The 27,479-nt window shown below is 37.0% G+C and overlaps 1 protein-coding gene across 2 annotated transcripts in view; it reads left to right on the top strand.

Annotated features, from left to right (window-relative positions):
* PTPRK (protein tyrosine phosphatase receptor type K) overlaps nucleotides 1-27,479 on the top strand; it is a gene marked incomplete at both ends in the record, with an annotated part of 407,260 nt that overhangs the window by 123,881 nt on the left and 255,900 nt on the right. For both annotated transcript variants that reach the window (XM_080341013.1, XM_080341012.1), the window contains one exon: nucleotides 10,686-10,957. In XM_080341013.1, coding sequence (XP_080197139.1) covers nucleotides 10,686-10,957 — 272 coding nt within the window. The remainder of the gene's footprint in view (nucleotides 1-10,685; nucleotides 10,958-27,479) is intronic.

Here is a 27,479-nt window from a genome sequence, read left to right as displayed (position 1 = left end):
AAGACAAATGTTTCAACTGTGTTGGGAGGGGTGTTTTGTCTCTGTATTTTTGTTGTTTTTATTGCCTGTATGAATTCATTTGGATGCACAACAGATATTTAGAGATTTTTTTTTTTTTAATATTGTTTCTATGGCATTTAATATGATAGATTATCCATTCTCACATTCTTGGATAGGATTCCTCAAAGCATTTTTTTGGATATGTAGGATCTGTGGATTTTGACCGTTCTCTTTAGGTGGTGTTGAGTTATGTATTGTGGCTATCACAGAGATGCGTTGTAGGGCTTGCGCTTGCCCTCACATCATCAGTCACCATCACAGTCAGTAACTGGAAAAATCTAAAGAAATTCCAGAAGTAGCTGTCTGTAGATGTTCCTTTTTATTAGCCATTTCCTTTCCATCTTACAAAATTCAAACTTTACAGGGCATTCAGAGATTCATAGAATCACTTAGGTTGGAAAAGACCTTTAAGATCACTGAATTCAACCATAAACCTAACACTGCCAAGTCCACCTCTAAACCATGTCCTTAAGTGCCACATCTACCTGTCTTTTAAACACCTCCAGGAATGGGGACTCAAGCGCTTTTCTTGGGCAGCCTGTTCCAATGTCTAACAACGCTTTCCGTGAAGAAGGCATTCGCTGTTAATGGAGTACACTTGTTGAATGGCTTAAGATTTTTATTCTACAAATATGCATAAGTGTGTGTAGCTGATGGTCTGAAGAAGACCCTTCCTTGGAAACAGTAAATGTCAAGTTTTCAAGCCTTTCCCCCCCCCTTAAGCAAGTACTTAAGTTCTCCAAATAATCCTGCAGTTGTATTGATAAAGATATGACTCCTGGTTATTCTCAGCTGGAGTGTGAATCACTACACAGTCGGTACATACTTCAGGGGATGATATTCTGAAGAAGAGGCAGTAATTTGTGATTAGATCTATCTTCTGAATGTATATGTGTGTATTATTTCCACAATTTAAATATTGTTCTGTAGTGTTTTTGAAAACTCTTATCAGTAGTTTGTTCTTAATCTAGGTCATGTATTTAATCAAAAAGATGTATAACTCCCTAAGTGTGCAGATCCTACACCTGAAAAGGAAAGATATGTAAAGGTAAAAGATTCTTCTTTGGGTAGCTGTTTGAGTAAAGCAACTTTCTAAGGAAAATTGTTTTCATAGCAGGAAAAAATATTATTTGGTGCCAAGAAAAAGTGGTCCAAAATAAAGGAATGAATATTCTTCTAGTTACACACAAATCTAATGAAACTATTTTAAAAACCTCCCATGCTTTAAATAAATTCCAAGGCTACTTTCAAGAAATACAGGGCATATAATTTCCTCTTCTGAAAGGTCTGTAATAACAGTTGTAACCTGCTGTTGCATATGGTAATGATTATAGCTTTTGAGCCTTTATTTAACTCTTGGTGATCCTTGGGAGTGGTATTCTCAGTAGATTGTTAATTCTTTTGTGTTGTCACACAGTCGTCCAGGGAATGGCCAGTTTAATTTATGTTTTCAATTTCAGTGTCTTAAGCTGATAGGAATAAGTATCTTCTCAAGGCAATTTAAATACTGTTGCTTTTAGAAGAATGATTAGTGTGTTAAAGACACTCTGAATATGAATGCTGCTTCAAAAATTATATTTTCCTGTTCAGCTGAAATCTAAATGCCACTTAGTACTTAGGGGAGGAAAAAAGCCTAAAGAGTTTGCAGGAGTATTTTTTTTAGTTGGCAATGGAGAGAAAATAATCCTAAGGCTATTTTTGAGCTTTCTTTAAAGACTTCCAGCTACTCCAAACTACATACCTTTAATTTGTTTGTTTGTTTGTTCTGTAGTGGAGGGATCAACCTGTGTTTACAGCTTCAGCTTTCTCCTGTATCTTGACCTGGCTTTGGTGCTCATTGACCCGTCCCAGGAGTCAGTTCATTTCCCTCACCTGGGAAGAAACTCAACTTTGCTGTCCCCTCGCCTCTCTCAATAGAGCGACAGGAGACATGGGTTGGTTTGTTTCTGGATTTGGGTGTTGGTTTGGCTCATGCAAGGGTCTGATGAGCAGAGATGGAGGAGGAGAAGATCAGTGTATCTGTGTGCTGAGAGGAAAAGCAGCTTTCAGGTGGCCTCAGCTGTCATTTGAGAATTCTCCATGAACTTGTTTTTGTGCTCCACAGCAGATGCACAGAGAACCAAAGAACTATGGTCAGTGCTCACCTTCTTTAAGATTATCTGCCTTAGAAACTTTTAATAATGTTAATTTTTTGCTTTAATTTCTTTCTAATTTCAAATAAATAATACCTTACAGAGAAAGTGGATAATTTGCTCTCTGCCTGCTTGTAACCTTCTCAGTAAAGAAAAGTGTGTCTCTTTAATCAGCATTTGAAAAATCTGAATGCCCCTTGGCTTGAGCCTCTGTTTGGGTTTTCAGTTTATGTTTAGTAGTGATGATGATACAGTGTCATTATTGTCCTACAAGTGGATGCAGAGTGGCCAACAGTGGTCTTTCATCCTGGAATGTCTGCCACAAAAATGGGTGGAACAAAACTAAGGTGCAAGAGGAGGTCTGTTTATGCATTACTGCTTATCTTATCCAGCTGAGCAGTATCAGAGCAGTTTACAGCAATGGGGAAACAAAATGAATTTTCAACTCTTTTCTGCACCTATATTTCATATCATTGTTTCAAATGAGGTTGTTGCAACTCTTTATAGGTGTCTGTGTCTTCACAGAACTGAATTTTTCCCAGGAGGTACAGGATGCCTTGGGGTTTGACAGCGTCAGCTGCTGCTGTGGAACATCTTACTGGCTGTAGGCTGTGTGCACACAAATGATACTCAGTTATTTGATATCCCAGTCGTATAACTTCATACTGAGTCAATGTTATTCTTGATTTGGATGTTTCTTGGAAGTTTTGCTTAAAAATACAGTTTTATCCAGACAGGTGACTGACCAATGTGTACTGTTGCCTTGACAGTTAGATCAGCCCCTGGGTGACTGAGAAGCATTCTACAGTCACCATGCCATCACCCGTGCAGTATTTATGACTTAACAACAGAATTTCAGACAACTTGGAGCTGTTCTTACTTTCATCTTAGCCATCCATTCATGGATGCTGATGTTACAAACTTGTGACTGAGTGCCTCACTTAATTCCCAAATAAATATGAAACTATTCTGTGTGCCTTTGCATTACTTAGATGCAGCTTACTGTTCAGTAGCGCTGTCCTTTCATAAGCTTGCCTGATGCACTGTATCAAATGTTATTTTCTGAATGCTTTGTTGGAAGAGACTGCTCAAAGTAGCACATCATAAGATAAATGCTCTTTTGTACAGGCACTGCAAGCTTCCCTTAGAAATTTGAGTTGCTGACATTTTTCTGTCTCAGACTTTGGAGTGCTTAAAGCCTACATATTTGCTAAAGATCCATCACAAGAAAAAACAGAATGAAAAGACTTCAATTATCATACCTCAGAAACTGGTATCTCATCATGTTTTCTTTCTCTGCATCAGTACAAACAAATCCACAGGAAGCTGGTGTTATGTATGAGAAAACTTAAGAATTCAAACACTTCAACAGTGTGTATTTTTCATATTTATTCATATGTAGTATGTTGATAAGGGGAACAGAACTTCTGTAGCTGCGTATAACCCGAGGAATGATTTTCAGTCAACTTCTTCATAAAATTTGCCCCAGATACTGGTATACCTCTGAATTTTTTGTTGTTGTTGTTAATTTTCTTCCTCCGTTTAATTAGCAAACATTTTCTTGTTGTCATGGAACAGACAATTCATGAGTGATAGTAGTATCATAGGTGTGAATGCTGGTCAAGTGTTGTGGCACCCATTACACTAATTCTGTGTCTGACCCGGTGCTGCTTTGATTTACCCTGCCTGGCTCAGTCTCACTCTGTGCTGCCTTGTCAAGCTGTCCCACTCTTGTTGCTTTACTTCTATGGGTGTGGAAAATGGGGCAATCCCAGTTTCAGTACCTTGCTGTAGAGCCATGCTTTTGGCACGATCGAGTACAGGCTGGAGGGCAGGAGACCTTTTCTTGTCATATGAAATTGCAGTGTCTGTGCAAAACTGATGAGCTACTGCCATCCATTAGGCTGAGTTTCTGTTTGAATGAGTGAGTCCTCTGCCTTTATTTACATCATGTGGTTTAATGACCTGTTTTGGGTTGGTTATTTAATAATAGTCATTCTCTATGGGAAGTGGAAGAAAAAAAAATGGATTGCATTCTCCAGTAAAATTTCCCCTGTCTTTGTGTCGTGTGTTTTTGTTGTTGTTACTTTTAATCTTTGTAGTAAATTCAGAGTCTGGTCTTGATGTGAACTTCAGTTGTGGTGCATTGGCAGTGAGCTATGCAGTGAAGTTGAAATTGGTGGTCTTGATTTTCAACCCATTCATTTTTGAAAATCTGTAAAGAAATGGAATCACACCTTGAACAGTCTGAGTCTTGTGTAGAGTTAATACTACAAGCAAGTGAAGAGTGTAGAAAGAATTATAACAGTTTAAAGAAAATTTGGAAAACTCTTGTGTACAGCAATAACATTGGTTTTGATTTTTTTTTTATTTTAATGAAAGCAACTGACCGACAGGGCCAATCAGGATATTGTGATATTGCACATTTTGTGTGCATATCAAGTAATGTATTTTAAGAGGGATTATAGTGTCTTTACATTTATTTCTAGGTACACTCCTTAAGACATGAAGCTGAGCTGGTGGGGAAGGGTATTAAAAATAAGAAAGCTTATTATTGTCTCTAGTTTTTCTTCTGAATTTCTTTAATATTGTTTTTGCTCCTTTTGTCCTAGGGTGGTAGATAATAGTTGTGTGTTGAGTAGCGGAAGGAGAAAGAGAAGACTATAATCATTTGAGGTTTTTTAAACCCAAGCAGATGGACGTTTACTCAGAGTGTATTTAATTTATTCATTGACTTATTTTCTTTTTTTCTTCTTTTGAAAAGAGTATCCTTCCTGCAAGAAGGAAAATTTAATATGATAGCTTTTGAGGTTTAATCATTAGCCTTTACTTTTTTCCTTCTTGAAAATTACAGAAATAAATGTAAAAGGCCCTATGTGAAATGATCATAGGGATATTGCTCTGAAGAACAAAATAAACATAAATGCTAGTGTGTGGGAAATGTAACTTGTCTGTGAATTAATTCTGAAGTTTCTGAACTACTCCTGTCTGGAGTCTACTTCCAGTTGCAAGCCTATTTCTGCATTTTGATGTCAGTTCATTGCCCACTGTCTCTCATAAAAACCTGAAACCTAATTGGGGACTATAATGTTATATAGTAGGCTTTAGAAAATGAAATAAAAAGGTCATATAGTCCTGAGCTTTAGCATAATATGTTTAAGTACCTTGACTCTCCATGTCATGTCATTGACATGGCCATCAAGCAAAGACAATCCCTTCTTTTAACTTTATGGGGAAGACTTCTTTTTACCCTGGATCTGTTTCTGTGAATGTTCACTTTATTCCCCACTACAATAGGAAGTGTATCAGTGTTTGTTGTTTTTTTTTTTTTTCCCATTGGTAACCTGCAAAATTAAATCCACTTCTGTACACATAAATCTATTTGCATATGAAATTCAGAATTTCTGGTTGTTTTTTGAAGTTTTTTTTTTTTTCACTTAAAGGTGACATAATTGTGTCTTTGTAACTGGAGGAGCACAGTGGCAAGCAGAGAAGGTACCACAGTGTGCCCTCGAAATGGAGATGGTTTGATGGTTAGTATGTGTTTGAAGGAAAGAGGATTTGCAGGAGCAGAAAACCAGCCTGCTGAAAATTACAAGTTTCACACTTGAAATAGAAGCCCGTTTTTCAGGGAGCAAGGAAGTGAGAGAAAATAATGTGATCGGGAAACTTATCTGCCACATTGGTACGTTACAGCAGGCACATTTTAGTTAAGAATTTGTATTTTATTTTATTTTATTTTATTTATTTTATTATTATCTTAGCATGATTTCTTATTTGCAATTAACTGCTAGGTGATAAGAAAGCTTGATTTTCAGTAGGGGATAAAACCTAAGGCTTTTCACAGATGAATAATTAAGGAATTAATTTATTCTCAAATTATTCTTAAATTTATTCTTAAATTCTACTGAGCTAGGACATCAAGTTGAGTGTTTATCAAAATAAAATAAACATAGTGAAAGGTGTGAGGAATATAGAGATCTACTCAATTATATGGCTAAGGAAAAATCTAACGTCTCTTATTCAGTATGTTTTTGGATGCCTTGTAATGAGTTTATCAATAACTGCTGAATAGGCATCACAGCCTTCCTGAAAGTCAGATTCTAAATTCTTTGCATGATCTGGGTAAAGGATTAAGAGACAGTGTTATTTAGTTGTTTTGTACTCTGATATTTCTTTTCTGTGTAGGAGAGAACTGGATTGACTTTTCACATCAGGAATAATATTAGGAGCTATTAACTGGCAAATAAACAGAAAGGGACTTCAGAGAAGAAAAGCAAAAATGGAAGAGTAGAGTTGAATTTGGAGAAATATAAATTAAGTGTGGTTGGGAGAAAGAGAACGCTCCTTAAGAGATCTGAAGATTGTAAACTAGAAAGGATGGGAAAGACTCTTTAGGGAATATCTGAAAGGAGGGTGAAGCAACATCTCTGTCAAACTAAATGTTGCAAGAAAAATGTTACTATTGTGATGTATTTTGTAACGGCCCTACTGCCAGAGTAATAGAAGGCTTTGTACTTGGGCAGAGTGAAAGGAATAGTTAAGAGTGGTGGATCTTGGTCCAGGTGTAGAAGATGATTTGGGATACATTTAACCTCTAATTTCTTACAGTATCATTCAAAGATGAACTTAATCTTTGTCTTGTAAGAAGAAAAAAAATGAACTTTTACTGTTTCATGTTGTTTCTTTCCTCATTTCCCAAAATACAGGGCTGTTTGTTTTTTTAAAATTTTTTTGTTTGTTTGTTTGTTTTCTTTTTTTTTAACTATAATTTTTCTTTTTAATGATGCAACTCTCTTGCAACTTCTTTATTGTAAAATCTTAGTCGTAATGGAGCAGAGGTCAGTTGCCCTTTCCTTTTTTTTCCTTCCTTGTCTGCAAGGGAAGGTGGGTTTTTTTGTGTGCGTTGGTTTGTTTGTTTGATTTATTTACATCTGCTTGTGCTTGCTCTGCTAGGCCAATAACAATGGCAAAAGTCACAGAACCTGGCTCCACTAGGATTTAATAAAACAGCTAGTATATGCAGTATCTAACTCCAGTTAAGTAAAACTACCCAACTGCTACTAATCAGCTTTTTGGAAACTGTGGTGGGTTGGCCTTAGCCAGACCCCCACCCAGTTGTTCTTTCACTCCCTTCCTCAACAGCACAGGGAAAGAAAATAAAATGAAAGAGCTTGTGGGTTGAGACACCAACAGGGAGATCAATTCTTTGGGCAATAACAATTACCAACTGTGACAGGCAAAACTTGGCTTTGGGAAAAATTAACTTAATTCCTCCCATCCCCCACTTCTTCCCTCTCTCTTTTCCCCTGCTCCAGCCTGGAGCACTGTTGTGAATAGTTGGCTCTAACAGTTGCTCTAAATTCTCATTGGAAATATCAAATAGATAGTTAATCTTAGGGATTAATAAACTTGTGAGCATTTCCCTCACTTGTACTTTGCATTTCTGCCAAGTCCAAAAAATGTCTAACCATCTAGCTTGTGATCACCTGTCCTCTTGCTGTATCTCTACTTTAATGTTAAATATCTGGGTCATTGTTCCCTGTTGCTTGAAGTGGTCTGCTGAGGTTTGCTTACCACTTCTTGCTTTTGTACTGTGCTGATATTGCCACTAATAATAATCAAAGGAGTTGGATATATCTGTAAAGTGGCCCTGTGGCTGTTTTATCATCCCTTTATCAAGTACGTCTATTAATTGAAAACTTTTGATTTGGTAATAATACAGTATTACAGATGCTTCTTGTGTGTGGTGTTTTTTTTGTTTTTGTTTTTTTTTTTTTTTATATGCAGTTATGCCTTTGTTTCAGTGTTTGTACATAAATCTAAATGCTGTCTGCCCGTTTACATGGTCAGCTGAGTGTTGCAGTAGCTGTACGAGAGAACAGGTCAGATGTTTGCCTGACCACCTGGGATCTCTTTACACTTAGATATAAGTGTATGCTGGAGTTTATGTTACCTTTGAAAGTCTTGTTTTTAAAACGCACATATATTTTGACATCTGTTTGGATAGCATTGTAAATACTGTCTCATATCGGCACAATTCCCATTCACTGTATCTAAGTAATTATTTAAAATTAAAGGAAAATCTTCTGCTGCTTGTTTTTATTTAATCCTTTTGCTTCACATCTAATAACATTTATGAAATACATACATTTGGGCATTTGCTGCTGATTCTGTCAGCACATATTTTCATAGGGTTCCATCCTCACTAGTGATCCTCTTCCATTGGTATTACTTTATAAAAGTAGTGTGTAGTATTTGCCAATACCTTTCAAATTTGAAAACTTTATAGCTTGCTCTTATCAGCTCTATGCTACCTCAAATTTATCTGGTCATCTAATGATAAATCTTTTTTTTCAAACACTATTCATTCTATAATTTCTATTATTCATGTTTATGTGGCCTCATTTGTTTTAATGGATTGCACAGCAACTTGTGCTGCATACATCGTGCTATAAAACACATTTTTCAGTGTTAAAAGCTATGCCTCTTTAAAAAACATCAAAAAACAACCAACCAACCAAACTGTAGAGAATATCTAGGGCTGAAGTTTTGCATAAGGTTTTTAAGTTTTGACCCAAGATATTACAAGGTTATATAAATGGGAAAAAAAACCCCACCCAACACCTTCCAGTCTTGTTTTAGTACATAGTATTTATTAAACAATAGAGAATTACTTTCTTAAAAAGGGCATCAGAAAAGATTTTCTGAGTTTTTCAAAGACAGAAGTTTGATCTATAGTTTACTTTGGAATTGGCTTCTGATTTTCTTGGAGTAGGTAGATGACTGAGGAAGGAGTGAGGTTGTGTACATTCATGGGATAAAGCCTCTTAAGTTTTAAAAAAGGGAGGGGTGAGGGGAAGTAGGTTGTGAGATGCTGAACAGATGCTTTGGCTTTGTGACAAATGGTTTATGAATACTGTCTGGAGCGTTTAATGAAATGCTGTAGGACTAACACATGTAGATAGATATATGCAAATTCACTGCTAAGTATTTTTAAATGGTGAAAAATGAGTTTGAAAAAGTAGAATACTATAAAATGTATTGCTATACAGAAAAATGTATGTTGGAGTTTCCAAGGACTGTAGTAGATTAGTTCAGTATAGGAGCAAGATCTTGAAATACTTCTAGTTTGTTTTTTATAACTCGTTTGTGATTTTTCATTTCCTCACAAGGGTTTTATCTTGAGATAAACTGAAAGAAACAGCATTTCAAAAATCCTGCAAAGTCAGTTTTTATATTCTGCTTCTTTCAATAATGGATTCTGCATATAATGCTAAGTATTAACTAGATGCTAATGTTATGTTAGAGTTTTCTTTAAACCATTTTTTTTAAACATTACTATTAAAAATTAAGATTCCAACACTGTACTTTAATAAAAGCTTCTTTCATTGTATATTTGATGGACTTCATCTGAACCTTCTTCAGGAGGAAGAGCTCTTTATTGTGGTGCTCTTTAGGACTGAAGGCAGAAGGAAGATTTGTCAGCACGAAGGTTCTGGAATCATTAAGCAGGAGGGTACTTCAGCTTAGGAAATTTTCCTGCGGCAAGGATTCAGACTGTATATAGAGTTGGGTTTTCTCACTTGGTTGTGAAGTTTTGCTTGGCAGACTATGTTTTAGAAGCTTTGTTCTTTGGATTTATTCATTCACTAGGTAAAACCTTGTATGAAGTTGTTACTCTTGAAGAAATAGAGCTCTTCTAGGACTGCGACACATGGTAGCCTTGTCTTTACTGTCCATTCTGCAGATTACTTTGACAAACTCTTTCAGCATTTTCTCCTCTGTAAACTGTTTAAGCATCTAATTTCCTCTTTCTGCCTTTGTAGCTGGGCGGGCTTAGCTTGGCCTGTCTTCTCTGTAGTATAAAATAAATTTACAAGATGAGCTCCCTTCCAGCTATAGAAACTTCTCCTATCCCCCTCAAGTCCATTGACAAATGGAGCAGCAAACCCAGCTTTTCAGGACAAATATGGCTTGGTGTCCTAAGTGAGCTATTTTTATTGCTAATGTATCTAGAATTCTAGTTTGCCTCTCTTTAAGGATAGAGGAAAGTGTGATAAAGCTACACTGAGGGACATGCACCTTATTCTTCCATATTTTTAATTTTCAGGAAATCTGTGGAGCAAGTTGAGATAACTTTAACCTCGGTGACCTCAGAATAACGAGCCTTTGCTCCTCTCATTATTTTTTTTCAGTCTGTCTGTGATCCTATTTCTAATTATCTGATCCTGAAAGAGGAGGGAGAAAAGTTTGTAGGTGGAAACATCTAGATAGGTCCTCAGAGATGTGTGTTGCCTTCTGTAGATACTGCTTTAGTGGTATTCCTAGGCATTTTATATCTTGCTGGATTTCTTGCTGCTTGAAATTTTGACATTTTGGGATATGACATCTATGCATTCCATCCTTTTCACAGTAAACAATCAGTTTATTTGCATTTATCTTTTCCTTACTATTGTGTGGTTTTTTTCCTCCCACTCCCTGCTTCTTTAGGATCATACATGATAGTGATTTCTTCAGATCATGACCCTGGAGAAAGGACTCGACTCCAGCTTCCAACGATGAAAGAAAATGATACTCACTGCATCGATTTCAGCTACCTTCTGTACAGCAAGAACGGAGCAAACCCAGGCACTTTGAACATCCTGGTTAGGGTGAACAAGGGGCCACTGGCTAATCCCATCTGGAACGTCACTGGTTCCACTGGCAAAGACTGGCTTCGAGCGGAGTTGGCTGTGAGCACTTTCTGGCCCAATGAGTATCAGGTAAGCTTGCAATAAATTCTCACCTCTTTATCACAATTACAATGAGGTCCTATACAATTTACTTTTGTTTATGTCTGTTCTGATAGAGTATTTTTCTGGTGTCCTTAAATAAAGTGATCTGTTCAGAAGAAATAATTATTTGGAATTGAGTATTTTTCATAGGAGGTGATTGTTCAAAGTTATCTGTTATTGTATAATAGGAAAAAAATAAGCTGGAAACAAGCCTTGTTAAAAGAAATTGTAAAGTTGAAGTCCAGGAACATCAAAAATAATAAACTCCCAGAAATAAATTGCCTGTGCCACTGTAATTTGTACCTGTCTTCCCACCTCTTTTGGATGTGCCTGTGTTACCATGTCTAATTACATGACCGTAAACTGTGTTTTTTTCCACAACATTTGCTTCATTTGCTGTGCAGGCAGAATGGTGCTCACCTAATGAGCAGCTGCTTAGGACGCATTTTTCTCCCTTCGCTCTCTATGGGACAAAACCACCTGCAGCGCAGGGCTGTTGTTTAGAGAGAAAAATCATCTTGTTATTACTAGATGCTGTTATTTGATTTGTTTGATTAACCTGAGAAAGTACCTGCAGCTGTTTTTCTCAGTGGGTATCTGATGTGAAGGATGAATCTCATACACAGGCATTGTTGTCCTGGTGTGTAGGAGGCGGAAAAGTTGGATTAGATGTACTCATCTGAGTTGTTACACCATGAGATATTATGTCATTGTTGTATGCAGTGCTTACAGACTATTGTCTAAGGATGCTTCAGGTCATTAACACTCTTGCAGACAGTTTGGATGGCCAGACTAGTTATCATGTGATGCAAGGTGACCTCTTTATTAATGAGGTTTTCTTGAATAGTGGTATTGTAGGAGTGTTTCTCAAAGTACCTTTTAAAAGTTCTTTGCAATTGTCCACTGTCACAATAATCTCCATAAAAACCAAGAATTGCTGCAAGCAGCCTTTCTTATAGGTTGAAACTGGTGTAATTTACTATAATTTAATGTTTTTCTCTCCCTGTTTTTTAATATTTTTATTTATAAAGGAATTTCATCTATCGGTGACATTGAAACTGGGTGAAATTTGATTTAAAGTTCTGAAACCTGGTTTCATGAATCTCAGCTTCTGAGGAGGTATTTTATTAACCCTTTTATGTTGCTAGAAAGTAGCTTTTGGAATGCTTAAAAAAACCAGGAGCCTTTTATAGCACTGTAGTAGTAATCAAGTATAGCAGTATTATATGCAGTAAATCAGGTTTCTGCTGACAGATGGCCAGGCTTGACAATGAGATTGGTGGTTGGGGCCTTATCTTAGCAACATGGCCATTTTTCACTTATGTTACAGCCTTCACATTATCTCTCTATAGACTGCACTTAAATTCATTCTTTCCCTTGCTCAGTCATCCAGCAAAATATTGAAATCATGTATAACACAGTTTATTTTTAAATTAAAAATAAATCTGGAGAAGGACTGGAGAACTGCTAATGTGACCTGCCGTGATTTGCATATGACTGGCGCAATTATTAACAGGAGCGAAAACCTGTGTGCTGTCTGTGTATGCCTGCTTGTTTGCACAAACAGGGTTGGTGTGTTTGTGGTTTTAAGTGGTCCTTTGAGGTCTCAAAGTCAACATTGCTCTTCATTATTCCTTTTTTTTTATTAGTGTTAGTTTTGAGTTGAGTTGTTCTTTGGCATGCATGTCTTTTCTCATTTTTCTCATAGGAGTTTTTTTCCTGTAGAGCTCTAGCTTGTGATTTTGGCACTTTGATCGACCTGTTGGTCCATGAGTTTAGCTATAACTGAAGGGAATTACACACCAGTTTTTATAGCATGATGGAACCAGTTCTTTACTAAACCAGGAATTGGATCCCTGCCTTTACAAGCAAGGTCACTGCTAAAGATCACTGTGGAGCTCAACTGTTTGCATGTACTTTGTTAATCAAGTTAACTTCCTTACTGTTTTTTTTCACCTTTAAGTGGAGAAAGAAAAAAATGATTAACACAGGTTACACTATAAGGAAATCTCGTATGGTGACTTGGAAGTTGTCAGAATGGCTGTGTTAATAGTACTAATAGAGTGCCACCACACCTTGGCTAATTAGCTCCTGAACAGCATTTCTGTGCTCTGCTGTGTTGGTTGAAGCTTTATTGCTTCCTGTTCAAAACTAGCACTGTTATGCCTGTCACTCTGGTAAACAGTAGAGATACAGTTTATGCATTTTTGGATGGATTAATAATTTTCTTTTACTTGTAGGCTTATAATAGTTATTATTGTTAATCCATTTACCTGCCTTTCTTTAACTATAATCTGGTGAGTGATTTATTTTAAAAAATATTTTTATTTATTTATTTTCTGACAAGAGATGGTGCACTTTATAACAGTAGCTGAATTTTTGTTTAGCTTCTTATTCTGTCTCTGAGAGCACATAACAGTGGAAGCTTGTGGAAAAGTTCAGGAACAGGACAAACTCATGGTCTTGATTCCCCCAGAATATACTCCAGCTTTCAGCCTGTTTGTGGTTCAAGAACGTTTAGAACTAAAATAGTGCCTTTCTGTACTCCTGTTAGCCGACATTTTTGTTGTTCTTGTTGGGGTTTTTTGTTTGTTTTTTAAAAATTATTTAAGCTTCCAGTGTCGATAGTATATATGACATGAAATTCTAATGTTAATTCCATGTTAGGACCATTCTTGTGGGTTTCTCCAAGCATGGGCTCTGTAACTCTTCAGTTGTCATATTTTGCGCTTGGGGAGTTTTAGCAGTAATGATACAATCTGTCTTCTCTCTCCTGCTAGCAAGGCATCTGCACTTTCTGTTCCGCTGGTTTAACATGTGGATGAACTGTCAAGGAAAAGAGTTTGATTACAGAATCTCTTGGGATCAAGGATATTATTTGATTTTGATCCTTGTTAGTTCTGGAATCTTTTTTTATCACTCTGTTGGAAATACAGCACCTTTGACTTGCCTCAAGTTTGCTTCAAAGGAAAAAATATTTGGGGGTTTTTGTTGTTTAAACATTGTGACTATCTGGGAGTTTTGTGTCTCTGTTGTCTGTGTTGGTTGCTACTTTAAGTCATTAATTTATTTTAGTTGTGATGTTTATTCCAGTCTGGATGTTTTGTTTTGTCTAATGCTTTGGTTCATTTCCCCAAGTTCTCTCCTTTGTGTAGTAGGAATTATCCAACTGCTCAGGGCTGTCTCTTCTTTTCTGCTTCTGTCACAGTCATTTTCCACTTCTCTCTCTTGCTACTTATGTAATCCTTTTTGAATTCGGGTTTTGGGGTTTTCTTTGTTTTCAAACACCATCTCCTAGAAAGTCCCTTGTTGCCTATTTTTTGTGTTCCCCTCACCAAATTTCTTTTGATATTCCCACAGGGTTACAATATTTGCTTGATCATATGTGAGGTTCACTTTGCAATGTGAACCATGGGCTTTCTGATTTTAGATTCTATATTAAATCTCTGGTTTTTGTAACCTTTGATTACAAACTGGTGAAGAAACTCTTGCCTTGGAACTGTAAATCTCAAACTTGTAAATAATGAATTATTTGGTTTCTTTTTGGTTCTTTAAAACTTTATTTTACAGTAATGGTGCTCTGTAGTTTAACAAAGAGGCCAGCTGTCATAGCAGCTTTATTGGGGTTATGGTTACACTTGGAAGTATAGCTAGCAAAGTTAAAATACTCAGCTATACCAAGCACAAATTCCTTTATTGTTCAGGAAGACTTACAATGTGTGACCATTAAAAAAAGCACAGGAAAACTCTAGAAAGCCAGACCATTTTGATTTGGATAACAAATCTGTTATTTATTTTAAAATTGTTGAATTACAGAATTTATAAAAGTATAAACAGCTCAGAGATCTTGGAAAGTTATTTTCATTTATGATCTTAAAAGGTCTTGAAACTGTAATAGACTGATAACAAGAAGATGGTAGACTGACTGAAGATTCACTAATGTTGTGTACAGTTAGGCCACATGCCAGATAAGTTAGGAAGCAGACTTGTGAAATATGAGAATTTGTTGCCTTTTTGGATATCAGATCACTAATGTAAGCTTGCAGACATGTGAAACTGTAAGCAAGCTGCATGCAGAAAAGTTTGGGAAGTCAGAGGATTAGATTTGATTTAGTTAATTGATACAGCTAAGAAAGGAAAGCAACAAGTGAAATACTATTGGAAAGTACAGAAGTACATAAAACCTGTGCACACTGTGTGGAACTGAGTTATAGGCCGATTTAGGAAGAAACCCACCCTCTCAAAATCCCACTTCCTATTTGTAAGACAGATGTACTTGATTGTTACAGTCTCCAGCTTTGATACGATATGTAGCATCAAGAAAATCCAACAGAAAGAATTTCCAAGGGACTGATATTTTTAAAAGAATATATTGGACTACAGAAAATTACTTAAAATAATATCAAAGACATACTGGATTAATAAATTTTGGAACTAGTATAAGTTTGTTGACTAAACAGATAGGAATATAATGTATATATATTCTCTCTATATAAAATATAGGAAGTGTTGTGTTTGAAAACTTTAAGAAACTGATAAGCAACCAGCTAATGTTAAAACTTGCTGTGCAGTCTTGGATGTGGAGTAGTGAGACAGTGAAAGATGGAAATCTTAACGTGAGCAAGAGTTCAGTGCCAGAGGAGCGGTCTGTAGCCATGCCTGAGAGGCAATGCTCAAACAAAATGGGTTTCTCTGGCCTGGGAACAGACACAATTCAGGGGAATATAATGGGGAAATATGACAGAATTCTGCAAGACCATCACCAATATGAAGGGGAATCCTCTTCCATTTCAAGAATTAGAAGCCTTCTTGGGCTGACGGGGGAACCAGACTGGAAAGCAGCAAATGGAGGTGGGTCACACAATGGGCTGTAGACCCATCAAAGTGTCTGTCAGAAAAAGGTGTTGTGGATGCCAGAGGAGTATGTAGGCTTAAGGAGGCACTGGAAAAGTTCTTTAAATAAGTTAGAATTAGTTCTTAAAAGGAAACAGAAATTAGAAATCAGTAATTAGACAGAAAAAATTAGACTGAAAGGAGTAAATAATGTTTTGGGGAACACAGAGAAGTGATGTGTGTTCTTGCCAAGTTCTTACCTTTCCTTATGGCCCCTGTTAAAGAAAAGATGTTAGAGTAAGTAGACCTTTGGCCTGAACTGCTAGGCCATGGTTAAGTTTCATGTAAGGGGCAAAGGCTGTTTTTGTTTTGTTTTTTTTTTCTTCTTCCTCTAAGTGCATGTGTGTTTAAGTTTTTTCCATATTCCTAGGCAGACTAAATGTAATTTTTATATTCTGTGGTTACCTAAACCAGTCTGTTTTTTCATCTGGCTGTTGAAATGTAAACTAACGTCATCTGCCACTACCAGCCCTATGTCCGTTTCTCTTGGCTCTTTTCCACTTGACATCTCCTTTCAATCTAACTCCAGGCAACAGATATTTTCAGATTTCTAAAAATTGGAACTTGCCGATTACGCCTTTAAATTCTTCTGGTATCTAAGGATTCTCGGAAATAAAGTATCAATTAGAGCTATTGTTTTGATGACTAGCTAGACTTTATTCTAGCAGAGATATAAAAACTGGTTAGTAAAAGGTTGGCTAGCTTCATACTTAAAGAAAACTATGTTAATATTTATTTAACAGAGACAGCTTTCTATTTTTTTTTTTTTAAACTTGCAACAGCTCGTGTTCATTAGGTAGTATAACTCATTGCAATGCTCCTCATATAGGTGGATCATTCTTTAGCACTCCCTTTGTGCAAGAACTAGTTTTAGAATACTTTGTGGCTTTTAAGAATTTAAGGTGATGTCCATAAACTATTTTTTCCTAGTTCATTAATATATAATGAAACAGCTTATACATCTGTTTCTTTCTTTCCTCTTCTTTCTTTCCTCCATAGTTTTCGTCAGTTAAAAGCACTTTTAAGTGTCTCACTGCTTACCACTATCACTAATGACTGAAAATTGGACCCCTTTGGAAATATTTCCCAATGAGGATGACGTTGCTTTATTCTCAGAAATGCTTTGTAAAGCACTAAGTGTTCTCCGGACTATGATTTGCTAGACAACATTTAATCAAAAGACTTTTTTTATTTCTGCATTATTTTTTTAAGAATTACTCAGATAAATGCATTATTATAATGAACTTTCTTGTTGCTTCTCCAAGACTTGTTAGTACAAACAAAACACCATATTTTTTTAACTGTTAGGATAAACATGAGAGTGTGCAAGCATATCTGTCACATTTCTGTGACACATTTCTTCCAAGGTGTTTATCAGTTTGGTGAGGACAAAGAAAGAATAAGTTCCAGCAGAATGATTATCAGCAACATTTTAATAATTTAGTTCTGTAGATCACAAAGCACTTAACAGCTTTCAAAGGACTTTTACAAATACTATCTCAGTCTAGTCTTCAAACTGGAAAATCGTAGTACATAGAGTGAAAGTGAGCCTTGCCTGAACAAGCCCCATCATGACTGAGATGCCAGCTTCCACATTTTCAGTCCCACCATATGTAATGGAGATTTTATGGAAGCCCTTTCTTTTTTCTTTGTAATGACAACACTGATTTTGACTGTTCAGGTCTGTGGCATTAGAAATAGCTGAGATTATTGTAAATCAAGTAAAATCTGTCAACCTTGTCCAAGTCAGTTACCCAAGCTGTACTTCTCCATTGCAAGATGGCTCGACCTCCACAAAACACCAAAAACTCCACTCCAGCAAGGGTATAGAGGAAAGTATTTTAGATACCTTGATTTTTACAAGCTAACGAACTGTGGAGTCTGAACAATCACTTCTGTTTCTCTGTCCTTCACAGAATCACAGAATGTCAGGGTTTGGAGGGGACCTCGAAAGATCATCTAGTCCAATCCCCCTGCTGGAGCAGGAACGCCTAGATGAGGTTACACAGGAATGTGTCCAGGCGGGTTTTGAATGTCTCCAGAGAAGGAGACTCCACAATCCCCCTGGGCAGCCTGTTCCAGCATTCTCTCACCCTTACTGTGAAGAAGTTTCTTCTCATATTTAAGTGGAACCTTCTGTGTTCCAGTTTGTACCCATTACCCCTTGTCCTACCATTGGTTGTCACCGAGAAGAGCCTGGTTCAATCCTCGTGACACTCACCCTTTACATATTTATAAACATCTATGAGGTTACCCCTCAGTCTCCTCTTCTCCAAACTAAAGAGCCCCAGCTCTCTCAGCCTTTCCTCATAAGGGAGATGCTTCACTCCCTGAATCATCTTTGTGGCTCTGCATTTGCAGAATTTTGAAGCTAAAGTGTTTGTATATCTAGAAAGGAAATTTTAGCAGTTATGTAGCTCTTCAGAAAATAACACATTTTTCTAAGTTTACTATTTTCCTTTGTTTAAATTTATCAACACTGTCTTTTCCACTGCTTTGCTTTCTGATATGTTACAGTCTGTGAGTAGCTTTCTTTTGTTCTACTGTGTTCTGGGTTTTGTTTTCTAAATGTGTGAACTGATCTTATAACTAGGGTACAGATGTAATACTTGAAGCACTGGAGTATTTTAAGGAACTGTATGGCTATACCTACAAGATGTTAAATTCTCTTTCTATTGAATAACACAATGTCAATGAAGCTGATGAGCATTTTGACTTTTTTTACTTGTCCCTGCAAGATGGTGGATATCTTCAGGGCAAGGTGACAAAAATTTAGTGGGTGCTTGCCATTTCCAAAGGCAATGAGAGATTTGGAGGTTAATGGGCTGTATGAGTCCATGTTATAAATTATGTTAATTACCTAAAAGTCTTGAGTGGAAAACTGACTGACTGTAAACTCATGAAGACTTACTTTTTAGATAAATATGTAATATTTTTAGCCAGTGCTTTATTTCTGATGAAATATATATGACTTTAACCTCAGTGCTCTTGCAGGAAACATTCCATTCATCAGCAAGGTGGTATGCAAATTTTATATTAACCTTGATTACCCAGATTATGAAAAGCCTGGAGCATTCTTCTCCCCGCCATACAGCAGGCACTGTCAGGCAATGGAGTGGAAAACACTATTGCTAATCAGCAACCTTAGAGTGCCTGATTCAGTTTTTCAGAAATACAGGATTGACTTAAATCATGGTGTGTAAATTAAGAAATTCTGGATAGTTCCTTTTGTCAAGATTTTTTTTTTTTGGTATCTTTGTCTGTAGTTGGAAAGTATAATTACGTGTTATATAAGAAGCTCAGATTTTGTCATATTTTTATTAGCTTCTGCAAGATGCCATCCATTTCTAAGAAAAGATGTGAATAGCGTGCTATCAAAGAATTGGCAATGGTATACTTTTTGACTCAGCTCTTTTTAAAATATGTTTTTGTTCACATGAAAAGTGAAATGAATGAAAGAGGGTTGTGGCAGAAATCAATGATATATGCTTGAAGTAGATGGTGAAAGGAATGCAGAAATTGATAATACTTTATTTCGTTATACAGGTTCTGAAAAGACCGAGTAATGAATTGTGCTCTGCTAGGGGTTTCCAGGCTACCCCTGAGTGAAAGTAAATAAAATAAAAAGTGGTGCAGTATGGAATCATTATCAAAAAGTTCACTAAAATCTCTGCAATTCAAAAATTGGAAACCAATCAGCTTACAAATGTATTGGTCTTGAAGAGTCAGGGACTTTGACTTAACAGTCTGAACTCATCAGTTCATCACTGATAAGATGCATTGTTAGGTAATTTTTGCTGTGAAGCATTGTGCTGCTAGACGTCTGGATTTTGCCTGACACTCAGCCCTTCCTCCACCCCTCTCTTCCCCCAGTGTCTATGTTGGTAAAAAATAATACTGGAAAATATGCAGCCACTTAATTTTCTTTTTGTCCTTTCCTGCCTTTTATTATTTAGGGCAAGATGAAATGCTCTAGAAGACTTTTTTTGGGTCTATGTACAACGTCCTATAATGTGTTTATTATTATAATGTTTTTATTATTTTTTTTTTCCTTGAAAATTTTCTCTTTGTCTAACACTAAATGATGAACAAGCCTGAGGCTTGAAGTCAAAGGGTTTACTTCATCCCAGAGTAGTATGTAATAGGAATCCCATGTTGACTAGTGATATGACCTCCTCGTAGGGAAATAAATGCTTCATAACTTTATAATTGTCACTACCCTGTATGTACTTATTTTCTTTCATTTAGACTTTGTTTGAGGTGACATTGAAAAACCAACTGAGATGGTTGTTCTGAAGGAAAAAAACATTCTAAAATCGATGATGGAGGAAGCAGCATGCTTGGTGCTAGGATCACATTCTGATCAACTATGCAAGGTCCCTGTATTTAAACAAATAAACAAGCAAACAAACAAACCAGTGTTGTTGAATTTTTCCCTTTACCTAAAAGATATTACAAAATATTTTAAAGACAACCCCGCTCCCTTTGCTCCCTCCTGCCAAAGTGAAGTAAATTATACCCCTGTTCTGGATATTCTGAAACATCATCTGATGTAGAATAATTTTCTGGCTCTAAGGTAGTACTGGGAAGTTTGCAAAACAGTGATTGCCCTGGGGGATGCCAAGCGATGGCACAGGCAGACAGAGAGTGCTCTCAGCTCAGAGCCAGGAACTGTTGCATTGTCAGTTTGCAGACATACTATTTTCCTCTTTTAGAGCTCTCTTTTTCTTAGTTGTGGAGCTCCTTCACTGTTGTCTTTAAATGTCTTTATGTGCAACTGCCAGAAGGTATAAAGCATTGGTATAAAAATTGTTGAAGTGGAATAATTCAGGAAAGTGCTCAAAGTACCTTGGCTACCTAGAAGAAACCCTGTGCAGTCCTGGGTTTTTCCCTTATGGGTGTTTGGTGGTTTTGTTTTTGTTGTTGTTTTTTTGTCCTCAGAGTCTTCTTGAGTCTTTTGACTGTGGTCCACAAGATCTTTTTGTGTGCCGTTTAAATAGGTTCTGTAGCTGCAAACCTTTTTGGTTTTAGGGCTAATTGAGGTTATGTTGATGCACACGCCAGGATCACCATGTCTCTGCCTGCATCTCAAACAGACGATGGAAACTCAGCTCATAGCTCATCCTCTGTGTTGAGCCAGGACGGTGCATTAGTGCTTGGCAAGTGCAAGGCAGAGCAAAGTTTTCTGTCGTGGTGGAGGGACCAGATTGTGTGGGCATCCCTGCTAATAAAGAGCAGGAGAACACATGAGATTGTGGCAGTGCCACTTTATTTTCCTGCTGTGGTGTGCTGGTCGCTGTCTTTACCAGGGCTAGTGGTATGTGCCTATTTTTATTATTATTATTATTATTATTATTATTATTATTATTATTATTATTATTATCTTGAGTGATCAACTTTTTTGACTTGGACAACAAAATTGATGGTTACGGCAAACTGTAGACTTTGCTATGCTTGCCAGACAATGAATTTATGTCACAGCTTGTACATTCTTCTCTAGGTGTTGTCTGTTGGAAGAAAATAATTTGTCTTTTTTTTTTTTTAACATATAAAATATTTTTGTCTTTAATTTTATTGTTATGCTGCATCCGATGACTTAAATTTCAATACAGCAGGTTTTTAGTTATTCAAATATAGGAGACATACATCTGTCACCTGATGGTAATAGAGGTTTGCTGCTATTTATGGAATGAAATAATCTACAAGCAAGGAAAGCATATTTCTTCAATTTGAGTGATTTTATGATAAACCTTAAAAAAAAAAAAAAAAAAAAAAGTCATATAATCCTAACCTTCCCAGTAAAGTTTTGAATTTCTAGAAGAGGAATCAAATATTAGGGATTTTGTGGTGGTGCTCAAGTGATTATGGTCTTGAGCTATAAAACAGAACAAGCAAAGAAGCAATACAAGAGAAAGAGAAAGGAATGTATGAGAATATTCTTTCTTCCAACTACCAAACTCCAGCAACAAGATATTTTCTATCTAGTGTGTGTGTGGCAACTCATTACTGTTCTTTGGGCATGTGTTATACTCATGTCACAGAACTTTGGCAGGTTTGATCATTAGTTGACTTGGTTGGACCTGATTAATTTCAAAACTTGTGGTTGACTGGTTAAATTCTGAATTGAATTTCATCGAAAAAAACCCAAACAAAAAACCTCCAAACAAACAAAACCAAACAAAACCTCAAAAACAAACAAAAAGAAGAAACCAACCCCCCAAAACAAACCCCTCAGAAAGATCGAAGTCCAGTAACTGTGGACTCAGAGGCAGGAGTGGAGACAGATAATCTTTCTATTCTCTGATTCCTCCCTTCCTCCCTTCCTCCCTTCCTCCCTTCCTCCCTTCCTCCCTTCCTCCCTTCCTCCCTTCCTCCCTTCCTCCCTTCCTCCCTTCCTCCCTTCCTCCCTTCCTCCCTTCCTCCCTTCCTCCCTTCCTCCCTTCCCTCCCTCCCTCCCTCCCTCCCTCTCTCCCTCCCTTCCTTCCTTCCTTCCTCAGACACAACTTCTCATGTGCTCATCCTCCCCCATTTCTCTCCATCTTCTCTGCCATGCTCAGGTGATTAATGTAAACTTTCTAGTCTTCACAAAATGAATTGGGAAACAATTGCAACCTGCCAAAGTCTGTCTTTTGCTCCTTTTTTTCTTTTTGCTTCATGTTACCTTTTGTATCAGATATACGTGCACTGTTGTATGTCTGCGTTGCTGACTGGTTCACTCGGAGGTTTTGTAGAATCCATGTCAGCTAGTGATGTGCTTGAATTGCCCTGTTGAACCTTGATGAACTGAACTTCAGTGCCTGAAGCAGTGAGGTGCTGTCCTGGTCTCAGACGGGCCTTCAGAGGGGCAGGGAGGGCAGCAGCGCAGTGTCCCTTACTCCCTTCTCCTGCTGCACTCGTGGCTGCGGGCAAGAGACTGTGACACTGGTTCTCCCCCTGCCACCATCTCTTCTCCAGGCTTCCCATCTGCTGCCCTTGGACCAGGGTCGAGGGGAGGTCAGTGTCGGTCCGGCACAGGTCCTCTTCCTTGCTCTGTCTTCGCAGGCTTTCAGGGGTGATGTTTGGTCTTATCCTTCGGCAGAGTGAATATGTGCTGTGCTTGTACTTGTGAAGTAGACACAAACCCAGAGAACATCATGTTTCTTAGAAATAAATAAAACAATAATTAATAACAATGAATGATAATGCTGCCAACAAAACAAACCCACTTCCCCTTTTCCATAATGCTAAGCCAAGGGGAGGACAAGTCCCTGTTACCATGTTTCCAGTGGATTTAAATGTAAATCTTAAAAGTGGAGTAACAATGTTGTTTGGTTTTCTACTGCTCTTGATGAGAGAAGAGTGGGCCTACCTCATGGGACAAATTTCCTTCCTATATGAACTGAATTGTTAAACTATTTTGTAATATACTGAAAATTGTTAGTGGTCAGAATGGTGATGTGCTTGCTTGTTTGTAAGATTAAACTATCAAGCAGCTTGCAATGCATTGCAGTCGAATTTGCAGGTTACAAAAGAATATTTTTCTCTCACGGATCCTGACAGGAAACTGGTCGTCTTTTTGTGCAACTTATCATAGGTATCACAGATCTCTCTTGTTTGCTTTTGTTTTTCGTAAGCATAAAAATGAATCCTAAAGTAAAGCAGCATCTTTGGTCTTGGACATAATTATGAGATTTTAACACCAAATGTATTAAAACAATGAAAGGGTTTTCCATAAAGAGCTGGAACATCAGATGTATTTATCTTGGTAGCATTGAATCCAGTCTGAATTACATTGCTCCAGTGTCGATTTATTACTAATTTGTCTAAAGTATAACATGTAGCAAAATCAATATTTTTCAAAAAGCTATGTGTGAGTGCTTTTAGTTTTACATTTGTCTTGATTCAGAAATCCTAGTGAAACAGAACATGGCATGCATTTTAATGTATTACTTGTTTACATATGTTAGATAAATATTGCATAGCACGTTGAAGCAGAAAAATGTGTTGTGAGTATTTTGTCACAACAAAACAGTTAAATTAGACACATATGCTTTCTTTAGCTGCAGCTTTACAGAACCATCAGTGTTAGGTTCAATATATTTGATAGAACAACTGCCCACCCAAATTAGGAAGTTTTATATTACTTTAAAAGTAGAGCTTTCATTTTCCAGAAACATACACACACACGGCCCTTGTCAAGAGTGTGGTAAGGTAGTACTGAAAAATGTGCATGTCTTAAGACCTTGATTTGTAATGGGGAAGTCTCTTGAAATACACATCTTCATGTTTCTGCTTCTAAAGTTAGTTCTTAATTTTGAGCATGTGTGTTTATCTCAATCTCAAAAAGGAGTGGCAGGATCAGTAGTATAGGTAATAAGCTTAGTTTCTTTTTCTGTGAATCTGAAAATGTCACTGTAATCCAGGTACAGGTATTCTTAATTACCACATAGAGGGTTATAATTTTCCTCAAAAGTAAAGTCATAACAAAGGTAAGTCACTTTCTTCTTCAGTTTAATGAGATTGTTAATTAAATTGGGAAAACTTGCTTGTCCATTTTTAAATCCATAGTAATTTTGCTACAATAACTCTTCTGTAGCGTTAAAACTGGTTCTGCAAGTGCTGCGTATGGCTGAGATTGCAGAGCTGTTTCCCTGCTACAGAACACCTGCAATGCAAACTCTGTGTAAAGCACCTTGGTAGCTTCTTTTAACAGGCAATATTCGGCTAAAGCATTCTAAATCCTTGTGCTTTCACAACAATCTTTTCTCTAATAATTTTGAGGAAAAAATACAGGATGGTGGCAAAGCACAGCGCATGACAAATAAGTTAATAGTATCATTTTTCAAATGCTGTGTCTTCCCCTCAGTGCTCTTTGGCTTCCTCCTTGAGCAGGTTCTTGCTATGTGAGTGGAGAAAAACAACAAACAAACAAAAAAGCAACCCTCCCAAAACAAAGCCTAACCAAAGCACACACCAAAAATAAAGTATTTGCATGTGAGGCAAATACAGAATGCTGTAAGGCATTTTTCTGGGAAATCTGCAGGCAGATGTGGGGACTAATTGCAGGGAAGGCTCCAAATGGAGCATCAGCAGAGCAGAAGCTGGTGGAGCAGTCAGCACCAGCAGGCGAAGGCAGGGAGGACAACGGAAAGCTGTCACTTCAGCTGCAACTTCCTAGAGCTGCGACATCAGTAACAGGCAACAAATCTTTCTGGAGACATGATTTAATGGCTAGTTAAGTTTCATAAGGAGCACTCATAGTGACAACAAGTGAATGCACAAGTATTTGGGGAAAATTTATTTTTGGCAAAAAATGTTGATGATTAGATTTTTGCTTTCAGAAAATATATGTCAAATATATAGGCTTCCTTAAGCATAGTCAAGAGGTTTAGTACATTTGTTTGTCAAAAAAAGAATTTGTTGTTAATGAATTCCTTTGTTAATCATAACAAAAAAAAAGTACAGTTTTCATAAAAACGAAAACCAGGTCAATTTCAGACCTTACAAAGTGGGAAGTTTAATAATTTGAGTATTGTTTGATAGAGTCAATTTATTCCAGAGTGAGATGATGATCAGATACTTCATGCCTCCAAAGATCATGTAGGGGAGGTGTAGAGCTGCAAATGGAACTTTTCTGTGTAAAAGCCCTAAGCTGAAATGATTTTTTTCCTAGCACTTCTCCAAAAGTGTTAGATGAAGCTAAAGCTGAACATCTGAAAAATGATCGAAGAAAGGTTTTGAAGCATAGAAGCTGGACTTCTGATTTTCCATTGGTTTCACTCATATAGTTTAAAATCAGATTAGTTTCTTGAATAAAATGTCACAGTTTGTGTTTAAGTTAAAATGTGGCTTCATTTGACTGCTTCACTTTTATTAGTACAATTACTGTAATTTTAAATGTAGTAAAATATCATGGTGTACAAAGGAACCTTATAGCAGATCTTAATTGCTTTTCTAAATTCTTTAGTTTCATATAAATATTGTGATTCAAGTTGCTAAGTAATTTTTACCTATGTTATTTAATGTTGAGATTTTTACAGGTGCTTCCTCCTTTAGCTCCACAGTGATGATATTTAATTAAAGTTTACAATTTAGAGCTGTAGGAGCTGTTTTGTCTCTGCTCTAATAATTTACAAAATCAAGTTGACTGTGTAGAGAATAGGAATAAAATTCAGTTACAAAACTGATACAGATTGCCTACAGAAAGTATTCAGGGAAGTTTTATAGAATTTTTTTTGTGTGTACAATATTTTCAAATAAATAATGAAGAAAGGGTGCTGAATGAGTCTGTAGTCTAGATGCTGTTCTGATGTAAAAGTTTAAGGGAAGGATTTATATTCTTCTGATGTTCTCCAGGGAGAATTTTCACAAACCCTATTTAAAATTAAGCTAGGATTTGTGGTTTTTATTAGTAAATCCAGATGTGGTTATTAGTGGGCTTTAATGTGTTTTCACTTATTGTTTCTTTTGCTAGCTAATGTACTTAAGCTTTGATTTTCTTAGAATTAGGAAGACTTACAAGTGGCTACTGTTGAATGCTGGTTCCCACATGACAGTGGGAATAGTATTTCCTATTTACTTTTATTGCCATGGCAGGTAGCAGTAATTAAAGGCAACATTAAAGAGGATGGTTTAGTTTATCTTTTGAGTTTTCTTTCCCAAGCCAATTCAAGTAAAAAATATCCTTCTTGCCCTCCACCCCCATTATGACTTGCTGTGTTATGTCTTTTTTTCCACCGTGCTTGGTGGTAGTTTCGTAACCATCACAAGACACCTCTTCTACCAAATTACAGAAGATTCAAACTTCTGGCAACTTTCTTTTGCCTTGTCTTCCTTGTCATCATCTACCTAATTTGCAGATTCATCAGCTGTATTACAGTGTTCAGTATTTTAATTTTACAAGTGAATCTTTGCTATTTTACTCAAAGGAATAATTTGTTCCTTCAGACTTGTTTCCTTTCCTGTAAATGAGCTATTGGTTTTGTGCTGGTTGTAAGCTACCTTTTCCCAGGATGATTGATATCGAGCCAATATGCTATGCCTGGCGCAGGCCAAGGAAAACTGGGGTCCTGAAAACAAGTAACAATAACTCAGTTGGAACATGAATTGGTTTGTCTCTTCTGGTTAGCTGCAGCACCCCAGGACATGCATTTCCTGAAGTGAAATGCAAACAGTTTTTAAGAACTCGTCCTTGATAGCTGATTTAGATGTTTTGTGCCCCATTAATCTTTGTACTGTCTTGCAGGCACGTATCCATCACTGAAATCAGCCTGCTAAGAGTGTTTGCTAACACAGATTTGGTGTCTACATGTATCACTGCAGCAGCTCGGTGTCGTCAGCATTACACAGAAAAGAGGATGAGGTCTGTTAAGTGAGCAGCACACTATGAAGTTAAAGCTGATTTGCATGGAGCGTGTTAAAAATGGCCTGTCAGCATCTTCCTGGTGAACACAAACCTGGCAACTTCTGTGTGTATAAGCCCAAGTCAGGAATAAAACACAGCCAGAATGCAGTACAGTGTGACTGCTGACAGACAGCTACAGTCACACAGTGGAACTGCAAGTTCAAGAAGTCGTCAAAGTCTGCTGTGCTGTGTTCAGCCTCTCTCGTGTGAATTTGTAACACAGTCAGCAGTTCC

The sequence above is a fragment of the Nesoenas mayeri genome (assembly GCF_963082525.1).
Source record: "Nesoenas mayeri genome assembly, chromosome: 3".
NCBI lineage: Eukaryota > Metazoa > Chordata > Aves > Columbiformes > Columbidae > Nesoenas > Nesoenas mayeri.
This window is presented reverse-complemented; position numbering and strand designations above follow the sequence as displayed.